At 55.8% G+C, this 14,207-nt stretch overlaps 1 protein-coding gene across 4 annotated transcripts in view; it reads left to right on the plus strand.

Annotated features, from left to right (window-relative positions):
• The window catches only part of CMIP (c-Maf inducing protein), a 240,906-nt gene that overhangs the window by 192,975 nt on the left and 33,724 nt on the right, over positions 1-14,207 (plus strand). For all 4 annotated transcript variants that reach the window (XM_023637379.2, XM_023637380.2, XM_070262099.1 and 1 more), the window contains 3 exons: positions 4,650-4,712; positions 7,179-7,259; positions 13,462-13,565. In XM_023637379.2, the coding sequence (XP_023493147.1) occupies positions 4,650-4,712; positions 7,179-7,259; positions 13,462-13,565 (248 nt within the window). The remainder of the gene's footprint in view (positions 1-4,649; positions 4,713-7,178; positions 7,260-13,461; positions 13,566-14,207) is intronic.

Genomic DNA, 14,207 nt, shown 5'->3' on the forward strand with positions numbered 1-14,207 from the left:
CAGACGTTTGTTGACATGTGAGTACAAGTATGTGCCAGGCACCAGTCTCCATTCCATAGACACAGAGCCTCCATCGAGGGATTTACTGTTGCCGGGAGAACCTGGCAGGTCAACAAATTGTCAAGAAACATCATGGTCAGAGGTTGAGGTTTGCTCAGGGTGTTAGGGGAGCACAGAGGGCGGGCACCAAGCTCCTCCCTCAGGGAGGGTGTTGGGAGGAAGATGACGGAGGGCTTCCAGGAGGAGGTGAGCAAGCAGTCTTAAAGGATGGCTAGGAGGGCTGCAGGCAAAGGCAGTCCAGGCAGGGGGCCCAGCACGTGCACAGGAAAGCGGTGAGCCTCCGGCTGGTGGAGAAGCAGGTGGGCACATGGCTGCTGGGGAAGGAGTCGGCGTCTTCCTCTTGCTGCTGGTGACCCCTGTGGGTCCCACGGTGCCCCTCGGCCCTGGAAGGCAGGCAGGCGGCTTTGGCCTTGGGACGAGCCTGGGAGAGGAATCTAGGTCTGAGAAATCCCGGCTGCATTTGTCGGGCTCCTTTGGCCAGGCTGAGCCTTTCATCATCCGGGCCCGGCCTCCCTGCTCTGCGGGGGTGCTGAGAACATGAAGAATTGGATCCCAGGCTCTGACCCTCAGCCTCCTCTTTATTCCCAGTGCTGTTGTCATTATTATGAACCTTCCGTAGCCTCCTTTTGGTCCAACAGTTACGTTCTGTGATGTGACCTGTTGGCCATGAGTCTTCTCCCAGTGGGGCTTGGTGTTTTTTTAATGTACTTATTTTTCTAAGGACTTTCAAAAGTCACTGGAGTTGGTTTTATTCAGTCTGCCCATCAGGCGGTCTCTGCAATAGGTAATTAATCGGCGGCTGGAAACAGCTGGCGTGTCCCTGGGCAAGCATGGACCTGAGGCCGGGCCCTAGCTGTTGGCCCGCGTGCTGGTGAAGAACGTGGGCTCCAAGCTGAATGGGGGTTCGAGTCCAGAGCCTGGTACAGACCCGGGGCCCAGCCCGTACACGTGAGCTTGGGCGAGTTGTGGAAGAACTTTAAATTTTATTAAAATTATCTTTCATTTTTCATTTCAAGTATTTCATGAGTATATCTTCGTTGTAAAAAAAGAAAAAAGAAAAAATCCCAGAACGGATTTCACCCCATCCCAGCGCCGTCTTCGGAGACAGCCCCAGGGGTTTCCAGGTGGTGACACACCCACACGGACAGATACAGCTGTATTTTTATTTTTTGTTTTTTAACACTAATGATGTGATGTTGGATGTGTTGTTCTGCATTTGTTTTTTCGCTTAACAGTGTGTCTGGGATCTTTCACGTCTTCTCGGGCATACCTACGCCAGGGTTTCTCATGCTCAGCGCTGGTGACATGTGGGGATGGGCAATTCTTTGTGGGGGGTGCTGTCCTGTACATGTTGAGCAGCATCTCTGGCCTAGACCCACTAGATGCCACTGGCGCTCCCCTGTCATGACAATCAAACACATCTCCAGACATGCCGATACCCCCCGGGGGACAAAGTCGCCCCTCCTTGAGAACCACTGGTCTACCCCCTTCTTTCTGCTGGCTCTAGAAGATTTTTGTTTAGATGGCCATTCAGGTGGTTTCCAGCTAACTCGATGCTCTAAGCCTCAGTCTTCTCATCAATCAGATGGGTGTGACAACAGTGCCTCTCTTACTGGGCTGTTGGGAGGGTTGGATGAGCTCATGCACCTAACACGCTTAGCGAGGGCCAGGCTCATGGAAAGATTCTACAAAAATATGAGCTCTTTTAATTAACTGTGCATTTTAAAGTTCTCATTACTCTGTGACCGGGGCAGCCTTGTAACCTCCCTGACCCTCTGTCTCTTCATCTGTACAAATGCAAATAACTAATGCTTGACCTCCTATTTGTCATGGGATCAGATGAGATAATAGCCATGGAAGCACAGAGCCCACGCCTAATGCCCACTGTGGGCGATTAATTTGTTCCCACTCCTTTATTCCTTGGCTCCTTCCCATGAGAGAGGGGGCCTGGCAGGATTGAAGGGCCTTGACCCAGAGGAACTGCCCCCTGCGTATGGTCCCTCCTCCCCCCAAGCTGGTCCCAGAGCTGGTGTGGGGAGCACAGCGGGCCAGCCAGGCAGTGACTCCCAGCCTATAGGGAGGCGCCCCGTCCTGCCGCCCCTGCTGGGCCCTGACCTCTCCCTGTGTTTACTGGCTGGCGGGCCTGGCTCGGCATGGGGCAGCAGAGAATGCCCACACAGCGGGCCGGGCGCCCAGCCTCTGGGAATGAGTGTGCCGAGCCAGAATCACGGGCCGGGCTGACTTGGGGTGTTTTGTTGTCTTTCGTTGCCCGGTTTCTCTTTAAATGTAGTTGTTGCCACCAGATAGGTTGTTTCCGGGTGGTGTGGAGAGCCAGGGCTGGGAAGTGGCATGAGAACAACCCGGGCTCCCGAGTCTCAGGCGGAGGCTCAGCTCCTGGTTGTGCCACGTTCTCACTGCGACCTTGGGCCGCAGACTTAATCTCTCTGAGAAAAGGGGCCAATACTCACACCCGCCTCCCAGTGCAGGGTGAAGATGAGGTGACAAGATGCAGTTAGCACAGAGCCCGCCACCAGGGTGCCCCAGAGCGTGGCTGCTGTGGCCGATGTCACTCTCGGCGTGTTGTCACCATCAGTATGATCCTCGGTTCATGTGGCTGTGGGGGTTGACAGAGGAGGGTGTCCTCAGCCTCACCGTTAGCTGGGAGCCCACCCACCCCATCCCCTCGCCGCCTGGGAGAACTTTCTACAGCGATGGGAGTTCTCTCCATGCTGTCCAGGGCGGGAGCCACTAGCTACGTGAGACTACTGAGCACTTCAAATGTGGTTGCTGTGACTAAGGAACTGCATTTTTTAGGTTTATTTCATTTAAATCGTTTATTTCATGTCAGTTAAAATTTGAATCATCGCGTGTGGCTGGTGCTGCTGCGTTGGACAGCACAGCCCCAGACAAGCCAGACCCTGGGCCACGTCTCCAGCTGTTTGTCAACCTGATTGTTGGTGCCACGAAGCAAAACCTTAATTTAGGTGACTTCATTTTTCACAGAGGTGTACTCACTCACATAGCTGGTCAACTAAGGGTCACCTCTTACTGGCATGCAGCTGTGCTTTCTTTTTCCTGAGGGTCCTGAGACAAGCGGAAGGTCTGACTGAGAGGTCCCTACCTGGATCCAAGGGCATTGCTGTTGGGGGAGCAGATCGACGAGTCCCTCTGAAACCAGGCAGGCAGGGTCTGAGGGGGAGTCGGTGAGAGGGAGACCCACAGAACCTCCCTGGGGAGTTAGGAAAAACCGTCACCCCTTGCTCTGTGCCCAGTACAGCCCAAGACAGTCCCCCTGTGATGCTGTCAGTGACCTGCTGTGCTCCAGGCAATGGGCTTATCCCGAGCCTGAGACTCTGGAGCTTCTAGAGTTTTCTTTCCTCAAACCGTCTCAACAACTCTGTGAATCAGTAACTCTTAGTTTTCCCCATTTTGTAGGCCAGAAGATTAATGTTCAGAGAGGTTGAGTTGTTCACCCAAAGTCACACAGCCTGGCAGTCTCGGTGCTGGTCCTGGGTCTCCCATTTCCTAATCTTGTGCCAGTGTGGCAAACAGGAAGGAGAGTGGACTTCACGTCGGCATTAACCATCCAATAACTAACATTTATTGAGAGCTGGCCTTTTTTTAGGCTCTGTGAAAGGTACTTTATGCCAGGAGTTCTCAGCCAGGGCCAATTTTGTCCCCCAGGGGGCATTTGGCAATGTCTGGACACATTTTTTTAATTGTTCGAATTTCTTAATTTGAATTGGAAATTTAGCAATATCATTAAAACAGAAATTATGAAAGGTGCAGGAAAACCAAGAATCAAAATTCCTTCAGGCCACAGGACCTTTGCACAGGAGTGGTGGTGGGAATTGGTGTCTACTATGCAGCCAGCCTGAGAAGCCTCGGGAAGCAGTGGGTTCAAGGGCCTTAGGCGGTCAGCCCTCCTTATATAAAATGAAGCATGTCTGGACACATTTGCAGTTGTCACAACTGGGCTGGGGGTGGCTGCTGGCATCTAGTGGGTCAAGGCTGGGGATGCGCTGAACATCCTCCTATGCCCAGGACAGCTGCCCACACAGGAACCACTGGCCCCAGATGTCTCCAGGGCGAGGAAACAACCCTCTGTGCACATACTCTCCTCTCCAGCCCTCACAGTGACTCTCTCTGCTCCCCCGGGCAGGTGGGCAGCTGGGGGTTAAGAGAGAGGAAGAACCTGCTCTTGGGGTCACGCCCGTAGTAACCGCTCCATCTGGGCTCACCCCGGACTGGGCTATAACCACTCTGCTACCCTGCCTCCTGGTCGGGGACTGTTGTCTGAGGGGAATGCGGATGGACGTCAGCAGGTCATGAAAGCCCTGCAGTGGCTTACGTTATTGTGGTGTCTGTTCTTCAGGGGGCAGCCAGAGTTTTCTGTTAGCTTCCCGGTGAGAGCCGTGCACACCTGAAAAGTGAGGCCTGCGAGTTAGCGAATGGCCCAGAGGGTGACAGAGGGGCCAGAGAGAGGTGGTGTTTTCCGTCGTGAGTCTTATGGAGCCACCCCCCCCACCACCCCCCAGTACGATTCCCTCCGAGTGTCTCTGACTGATGTTTGTCCCTTTTTCTTTCAGGCCATCGCTCCTTTGCTGGAAAACAACCATCCACCACCAGATCTCTGTGAATTCTTTTGCAAGGTACGGCGCTGCTGGAGTGGGGCAGTGTTGGCAGGGCCGCCCGCCTCTGCCTGTGCGCGCTGAGAGCTGGCTTTGCACGATTTGTGGAAAACCCGGGCCCCGTGGACTGGGGTCAGGGCCCTGGACACAGTGGGAGGCGAGCCGGGCATCCTGTTCTTAGGGTTACCACCTGCTCTCTTCCAGACAGGTGGGACACGAGGCCCGGTGGGACACGAGGCCCAGTGGGCCAGGGAGGAGGCCGGCTTTTCTGTGGAATGTCTCTGTGACTCTCTTAGGAAGTTGGCAGCAGATTTTCTGGGCTCCTGACGTCAGAGCCGGGTTATTATTAGCCAGGGCTCCTTTGAGCACCGGCTGGCCCACCATGGGGGCACGGCTGTGGGGCTTTCCCTGAACAGAGGTAGCGGGCAGGGCGTGCCAGGTTAGCGTGGAGGAACCCCCGAGCGGGACAACCACTCCCAGGGATGCAGCGCCAGCCTCGCCGGGGGATTACACGGCACATGCCCAGGGCAGGCGGGGCACCAGGCATCCCTCATTCCGAGAACACACCTCAGTGACCGAGGGCCGAGCCAGCACACGCTTCAGTTTGGTTCTGTACCGCGTGGTTTTTTATGTAACGATTTGATGTCCTTGAAAGATGCAGGGCCTGGGTTTGCTGCTTCCTCTGGTCTGCCTCCTGCTGACTTATTTCACCCAAACTCAATCCCTTCCCTCGCTCCCATGGGCACAGAATGCGGGGCCCCAGCCTCCTGCCACAGCCACACTGTCCTTTGAGGGGTGTGGGCTGTGTCCACCAGCAAGACAAGCACGTGGCGTGACAGAGCAGGCCCCTTAAAGGCACGATCCTTTCTGCTACCCTTATTGCTACCCTTATTGCCCCCACCCCCTGCCCTGTGTTCCCTGACCCGCACCCCAGCGAGCGTGCTCTCTCTGTTTGTCAGGGGACATGAGCTTTAGGGAGACTTTCCAGTGACCCAGAGAGTAGAGGGCGGCCCGGCCTGCTGGCCTGAAGCACCCAGGGTGCATTTCAGGCCTGGAACCCACCCCCATTCTTAATGTGTGCATCCGCCAGTGTGTGCCCTCTGGTCCACAAGGGGTGCAAGACGGGGAGCACCCGAATGTCCAGTTCGGCGTGTGTGTGTGTGTGTGCAAGAGCAAGCCTACACACGGGCATCGGGTCCTGTGCTGTGTCAAGGCCCCCGCCCCCATAGGGCACACGAGAGGAAGAACTAACAGCTTGTGAGACTGGAGACAACTAACATGGCCTTCTCGGCCCTCAGCTCCAGGACGTCACACCCCTGGGCAGGGTGGGGTCAGACATCCCAGTGTTCGGGCTCCTGAGAGCATGGCCAGCTGCTCCCTCGCCTGTCACGGAGGGTCATCTCCTCTCTCGACATTTTGTCTGGTTGAGTCCAGCACATCTCCTCCTTGTTCTCTTCTCAAGCTGTATGGTTTCTCCCAGATCTCAGTTTTCAAACTTTTGTTCTAGAACAATGGACCGTTGTTCAAAGTCAATCATACCGGAGGGTTCTGGGTAGCACTGTTTGAGAAACAGTGATGTAGAAGAAACCATCCTTTTTGGCATTCCCTGACAGAACCCCGCCCGCGTTGGTCCTAATATAGAGGACCGCCCTGTCCTCTGGAGGGAGGGGTCTCTGCCACGCGGGCCCCTGAGCCTTCGGGCAGTTTTCCCTCTGGGGCGTCAGAGCCGCGGCCTGCCCAACAAGGGGAACTTGTGGGGAACAGAGCCACCCCCACTGGGTCCACCCTGGGCAGGTGCTCTGGACATGTTGGGGCAGGCTCTCCTGCCGGACTTCAGGGCCGAGACCCCAGGATCTGAGGAAAGTGTACTTGTCTTGGATTTCCCTGATTTCTAATATCCCAGATCCGATGTCCTCATCCTGGGGCTGGAAACCCCGCACCTCAGGTCCGGGCAGGTTAGAGATGTGTCAGTGTGGCAGGGCCTTGTCCGCTCCGCCTGGGGGCCTTCAGCTTCAGTTTGAAAAACAAGCCCCCATGCTGGGGAAATCAGATACGGCTGAGAGCTGCTGGCTCATCAAAGCCAAGAGTCGAAAAGTCACAGAATGTTCGAGATTCTGCCGTCCAAACCCTAGACCCCTGGTGTTCATGCACCAGGCGTTCAAGAGACTCCTCTGTTAGGAGAATCCTAGTGCTGCAAAAACCTCGCTCTGTGAATAAGCGTGTCCAAACAGACGCCTGTCTGGACCGTCTGAAACAGTCTCAGACTTCCAGATCCAGACAAAAAGCAGACAAAGGACCCCATCTCCTGCCACTTTTCTTGCTCCAAAACAGTGAAAAGAGAGCTACGCAACAGTTTTCAGCAAGGGAGCCCGGGCCCCACTGCTGGGCTCCCTGCCCCGAGCCCTGCTCGGAGCCGCAGACAGTGTCGCTGAGCGGCCCCGGCTGGACCCACGCAGGCTCGGCGCTGACCGTGTCCTCTCTCCTCAGCACTGCAGAGAACGGCCCCGGTCCATGGTGGTCATTGAAGTGTTCACCCCCGTGGTCCAGAGAATCCTCAAGCATAACATGGTGAGTTCCCCTGACACCCGGGCCGCAAAGCCGGGGGAGACAGATGCCAGCTGGTCGGCTTTTCCAAAAATTTGGGGATGGGGTTGGCTGGCCTCGCAGCCAGGACTTGGGGTCGGGATTCTCTCTGAGTTGGGGTTCTCATGCAGCCTGGTCTCCTTGGCTATGTCCTTTTTCTATTAAGGCAACAGGAAGAATCTTTTTCACGGTAGGTACAAGTAACAAAAATACTCTGGCTGGGCGAGAAGAGCTAAGGCTCCCGTGTGTAGAGTCACAGATGAGTCTGAAGACACTCTGCCCTTCAGGAGGGGGAACTCCTCTCTCCTTAGGGGGGGCCGCCCATAGTGACGTCCCCCTAGAGTGTGCGGTGTGGAAAGGGGAAAAGAGGGACTGTGCGGTGGAGAACCCTGACCGCCACGGCCTGGCCTGGCGATCTAGTCAACACCAGCAGTGAGTCATGTGGATGGCGTACGCCGTTGATACGGTGTGAGGAGAAGGGCACTCTCCCAAACCTGTAGCCCCAGTCTAATCAAGAGAAAAACATCAGATCAATCCAGTTGTGGGACATTCTACAACATACCTGGCCAAGCCTCAAAACTGTCCAGGTCGTTAAAACCAGGGAAAGTCTGAGAAAGACTCACAGCCCAGGGGAGCCTAAGGGGACAGGACGACTAAATGTCGTGTGGGATCCTGGGACAGAAAACGGACATTAGGGAAAAACTAAGGAAATCTGAATAAAGTACGGGCTTTGGTTAAAAAAAGAAAATACAGTGGCAGAACTTAGTGCACACTTACAGTGGAATTACACTTTTAATCTGTGTGCCCCTTTGCATTCTCTCATCAATCCAATGAGAGAAGCAAATATCGTTTTCCCTGTATTACATGTGGGGAAACTGAGGCTTAGCCAGGTCTGTTAACAGGCCCCAGGGGCCACAGCTAGGAATAAGCATGATTAGTATCTACTCACAGATGTTCATTGAGCGCTGCCTTAGAGCCAGACACTCGAGCGTATTGTGTCATTCAACTCTCATGACAGCCCCGTGACCTTTTGCAATGAGGAGGCTGAGACCCAGAAGGTTTCATAGGTTACTCAGGGAAAACTATGAGCAGCTGTGTGTGCTGATGGGCGGCACTCAGGAGCAGGCAGTCTGAAAGGAGGGCCATTGTTCCAACATGCTCTACTGCACCAGCCTCAGGCCTAGAGCCAAGTCATCTGGGTGACGTGGAGGCATCTGTGTAATTGCCGCTCAGGTGGGGCCGCTGAATTAGTTGTGGGGTGCCCAGGACTACTGCCCCCTGCCCTGTCAAGATTCAGCATGTAAAACAGCTCTGAAAAAGAAGGGCCTGCAAACAGTTTAGTTGGTGAGGTGGCTTTCCTATCTCCACCCCATGACCCTAAAGAATATTGTATAACCTACCCCTCCTTCCCCAATGAGAAATGGAAGCACATGACATGTGTGCAACTCTCCCCAAGCCCACACTCATGGCAGACATCGTTAATCAATTACAGCACTCTTCCTGCAGAACCCAGAGATAGCTTCAGATCCTTCTCAACACAGCATTCCAGGCAGCCACTACCAATTAAACCGTGTTGGTACCATACGAATTCCGTTTACCCATCTCGACCCTGAGCAATCATACACCCTAACTGAATTGTTGCTTATTTCTGAGATCCTCCTTGATTTGTGATAAATGCATTTCTTGTTTTCTGAACACAGGGGAGAGGGGTACTCCATCTGATTGTTTCTCCAGGACTAACAAAGAAACTCCCCATTGCGGGGGCAGGGGTCTGCCTTAATTTGGGCCTTAATAGTTTCAAGGGCATTGTGTGGCTTCAGCCAGTGGGAGGAAAGGGACTCTGACCGTTAACTTTAAAATCACTATGGCGTGAAGTGAGTCCAGAGTTTCTTTTGCAAAGGACTTTTCCCATCACCTGTCAGTGCCCGAGCCACACCCCCAGCATACTTGACCGGCTTCCTGAGGCCCATAAACATTTTTGCAGATTCCATGGTAGTCAACAGACTGTTTAATAAAGGGGTCTTTTGGACATCTGACTCCAAAGGGGAAAAAGTCAAAATTCAGACAGGCTCCCACGGCGTCACTGTACGGCATCTCCCTTATATTTGGTTAGTTTTATAGGCCTGAAGTGTTGACCATGTTATAAGTTTCTGGGTAAAAATCAGAACAGCTCCAAGGCAAATCCAGAATTTATAGCCTCATTTTGGCCTGGCAGCCATCAGGGACCCTCCGGCACGAATCCTCACCTCACTTTGAAAGGACTCCCCCCCAGTGACCCTCAGCGTGTGAGGATGCTGTCAACCAGCGTGATCCCACTTTGCCCTCGGCTGATGACCGAACTGTCTGTGAACTGTGGCAAGAGAACTAGACAGGACCGAGGGCAGCTAGTGCCTCGTGCAGAACGGATGTGTGCCGGGCAGAGACCGTGGCCTGTCCCAGATGCAGGAGGCTCGGCAGACCTAGGCTGCCACCGGCCACGCTCCTGCTGTGTGGCGGGGACGGTGACTGCTCTTTCCTCAGCGTACAGTGTTTCCCATTAAGGAGGCGCTTGAACGTTTGGAAGTGGGAGCAATCATAGTCCACGGTGGTATTCCGAGATCTCAGAGCTTCCCCTATTCTCGGAGTGCATCTCTTGCAAAAATATCATTTGCCCATTTCGTGGATGAGCAAACTGAAGCTTAGAGATCTAGGTTAAGAGTCTCCAGGGGTGTTCTTGCTAGGCTGAAAGAAAATTAGATACAGATGGAAGCACTCCTTTAGTGTGTCCCCCTGGAGAGTTGATTCAAACAGCTCCTTAAACTGTATCCCCAAGTATGACTGTGGTCCCCTTGCCCACATGCCACTCATTGGAATGTTCTGGTGGCAAAATAGGCAAGAAGATGTGGCAGTGGTCCCTAGTGGACCACTGCATCATCTTACTTTCCAAGAGGAGCGTATTTGACTCTTCCAAAGAGGTGAAATACCCTTTATGCACATGTTAAAATGCCACCAGATCCACTCATAATGTTTGTTTCCGGAGAAATTCCTTGACTATTCAGAAATCAAATAGAAAACTTGACAGCAATTGCAGGGTTCAGCTGAAGCTGTTTTCATAGAATCATAAATCCCTAGAGGTGGAAGGGGGCTTAGACGTCGGTTCTTCCGACCCTCATTCCACGGTAGGGACATGGAAGCCCAGAGAGGAGCACGGCAGCCAGGGGCCGCACAGCTTTCCAGGGACCCTGGGGCGTCTTCCTCAATGTGAAAGCGCAGTCAAGCTTCGTTCTTGTCTTCATGCATGTCTGTGTATGTGTGTGGGTGTGGGCGTGTATGCGTGTGCACGCACGTGTGTGTCTTCCTTCTGAGCTTTCTCCATGGCTCTGCTGCCCTCCGTGTCTACAGGAGTAATCCTGTAGGTGGGGCGTAAGCAGATGAGCCCCCCTTGTCTCGAGGGTCCTGATTGACCCCGTGGACTCCAGGTGAGGAAGCACCAGGCAGCTCTAGAGACCTCCTACGAGCGTGAGGGGGGCCTGCTTCTAGCCCTTTCATGAGGGCCCTCGGGGTCACCATCCGCAGGGAAAGTCTCTGCCGTTTTTGTTGTAGATTTGAGTCCTGATTCAGGTTGCTTTTGTTAAATGGGTTCCGCTGAGCAGCGGCAGGAGGGGGACAGCAGAATGGGCTTGGAGGCCACGGGGCTGCCCTCCGGGGTCTTCTTCCGGAGAGGCCCAGGACCACACCACAGACTGCCCTGCCCACAGCTCAGGGGGCAGAGGCCCTGGGGAGAAGGCAGGTCCCAAAGCTGACAGGCCAGCGCTCCGGGGCCCTAGTGGCCGGCGCGGAGGGCGTAAGGGTCCTTTCCTGGCGACAAAGCTCTCTCCGACCCCAGCTCTGGTCTTCCTGACACTTCTCCGAGCCACTGGCCACCAGGGAGATCTGCCTTCCACCCTTAGCTCAGCTCCGTCACCCGCCCCACTGCCTTGGGCCTTTGGGGACCTGAGAACACCTCAGTTTCCAGTAATGCCCCTCCTATAGTGTCCTTGCTCCAGCCCCGTGGTAGCCTCAGTTGCAGGGACATGTGGGCACTTAGGGAGCCTGGGCTCCTCAGGACGGGGTCGGGGGGGGGGGGGGCCAGCCTGTCCCATCACCTGCTGAGGGATCCTCCTTCCACCTGCTCTCTCCACCACCTCCCCCCCCCGCCCCCTGCTCCCGGCTGCCCAGCCCTGCCCTCTGCCCCAGCCACCACCCTGGATACACCCTCCCTCTCCTGGCTGAACGCACCACAGGCCTCCTCCCGTGCTCCACCACTCTCACACACCGCCCTCGGCGCTCCGTCACACACACACCTCCTCCCACACTCCATCTCTCACACGTACACATCTCCCCCACACTCCCTCTCTCATACACACCTCCTCCCGCACTCCATCTCTCTCTCACACGCCTCTTCCCGCACTCCATCTCTCTCTCACACACCTCCTCCCACACTCCATCTCTCTCTCACACACCTCCTCCTGCACTCCATCTCTCTCACACGCCTCCTCCCGCACTCCATCTCTCTCTCACACACCTCTTCCCACACTCCATCTCTCTCTCACACGCCTCCTCCCACACTCCATCTCTCTCACACGCCTCCTCCTGCACTCCATCTCTCTCTCACACACCTCTTCCCACACTCCATCTCTTTCTCACACGCCTCCTCCCGCACTCCATTTCTCACACACAGGCCTCCTCACACACTCCATCTCTCACACACGCCTCCTCCCACACTCCATCTCTCTCTCACACGCCTCCTCCCGCACTCCATCTCTCTCTCAGACACCTCCTCCCACTCCATCTCTCTCTCAGACACCTCCTCCCACTCCATCTCTCTCTCAGACACCTCCTCCCACACTCCATCTCTCTCTCACACGCCTCCTCCCGCACTCCATCTCTCTCTCAGACACCTCCTCCCACTCCATCTCTCTCTCACACACCTCCTCCCGCACTCCATCTCTCTCACACACCTCCTCCCACACTCCATCTCTCTCACACACCTCCTCCCACACTCCATCTCTCTCACACACCTCTTCCCACACTCCATCTCTTTCTCACACGCCTCCTCCCGCACTCCATCTCTCACACACAGGCCTCCTCACACACTCCATCTCTCTCACACACCTCCTCCCGCACTCCATCTCTCACACACACGCCTCCTCCCACACTCCATCTCTCTCTCACACACCTCCTCCCGCACTCCATCTCTCACACACATGCCTCCTCCCACACTCCATCTCTCTCTCACACGCCTCCTCCCGCACTCCATCTCTCTCTCAGACACCTCCTCCCACTCCATCTCTCTCTCACACACCTCCTCCCGCACTCCATCTCTGACACACCTCCTCCCACACTCCATCTCTCTCACACACCTCCTCCCATACTCCATCTCTCTCTCACACACCTCCCCCCATACTCCATCTCTCTCACATGCCTTCTCCCACATTCATGTCCCTCTCACACCCACCCTTATTTGTCCAGCTAGCCTTCTTCAACCTTGGCCGTCTGTCTCACCTGCCTTTTTGGTCCCCCGTGCCTTTTATGGGTGGCTTTTTCTACAGCCGAAAGGCCCAGGTCCTGGCAGGGTCACTAAGTGTGGTTCTGGGCCCCGTGCAGGGCCGGAGTCCCCGTGGAGCAGGAGCCTACATCTGGGAACCGCTCCCTCCCCAGGCCATGTCTCGTTCTTGGGCTCCTTCCTGCCCTGGGTAGGAGAAGGACTGGTGGCTCCTCACTGAGGACGACCGGGCTGAGGACACGGGGAGCTACATTGTCCTGCTGGCTTTGCCTCCTCTGTCCCCCAGGATGTCCCCACCCGCCGCAGGCCCCCAGCCCGCGCCTGCCCTGCCTCTGCCATGAGCGCGGCCTTGCTCGGCGGCCTCACAGAGCAGTGTCCGGCCCAGGGTCTGGCGCCCGGCCTGGCCATGCCCAGGGAAGGCCTGCTGGCCGGTGCTCGGAGCACGTTGGTGCAACCGCCGTCCTTGGGTGGGGAGGTGGTGCCCCGCCACTCAGCGACCACCGGGCGTGGGTGCCCTCCCGCCAGGACACGGCCATCACCAGCACGAGCAAGGGGTGCCAGCCGCTTTCTAGAAAGACGAGACAGGGTGTCTCCGCGTGGCCCCCTCCCTCCCCCGTGGCCCCGGCCCCGTGGGTCCCAGCCCCTCCCTCGCTCTCCCTGCAGGACTTTGGGAAGTGCCCCCGCCTGCGGCTCTTTACTCAGGAGTACATCCTCGCCTTGAACGAGCTCAACGCGGGCATGGAAGTGGTGAAGAAGTTCGTCCAGAGGTGGGTCTCCCGGCCGGCCCCTGACCCGGCCCTCGAGCCAGCCCCGCTCCCCCAGAGATGCTCACTCCACGGGGCCCCGGGGAGCCAGGAGGCTGGTCAGAGGCCCCCAGCGTCCCATTTCTACCAGGGTCTCCGCTGGCTCCTCCCGACCACGTGTGGTCTGAGACACTTACTTGCTGTGTGACTCTGAGCCAGTCACTCTACCTCTCTGCTCCTGTTTCCTCTGCTCTTCACAGAGGATGAATTGTTGTGTGCTTAAACAGGATCATCTATGAGGAAGCCCCTAGCACAGGGCCTGATGCTCAGTCAGCAAAGGGTGACAGCCCTGAACAACGTGAGGATTGCCACCCCCTCGGGCTGCAGGTGCTGGATGTGTAGGAGACACTCCCCTGGTGACCCCGGAGGGTCAACGTCAGGGACTTAAAGAGCCGCCTCCCCAGCCTGGCCCAGAGGAAGCCAAATATTCTGGTTCTTACTCCCTTCTGGCGTTTGTGGGAGTTTTGCTTTTTCTTGGATTTTTCCTTTTCTCTCTCTGCCTCAGTTTCCCCATGTGTAAAATGAGAACCATAGTTCCCACTCGATCCGGTTAACACGCGGACTCGGTGAGCTGATGCGGGAGACACTAAGAACAAGGCATACGCT

This window comes from Equus caballus, chromosome 3 (genome assembly GCF_041296265.1).
Source record: "Equus caballus isolate H_3958 breed thoroughbred chromosome 3, TB-T2T, whole genome shotgun sequence".
Classification (NCBI taxonomy): Eukaryota; Metazoa; Chordata; class Mammalia; order Perissodactyla; family Equidae; genus Equus; species Equus caballus.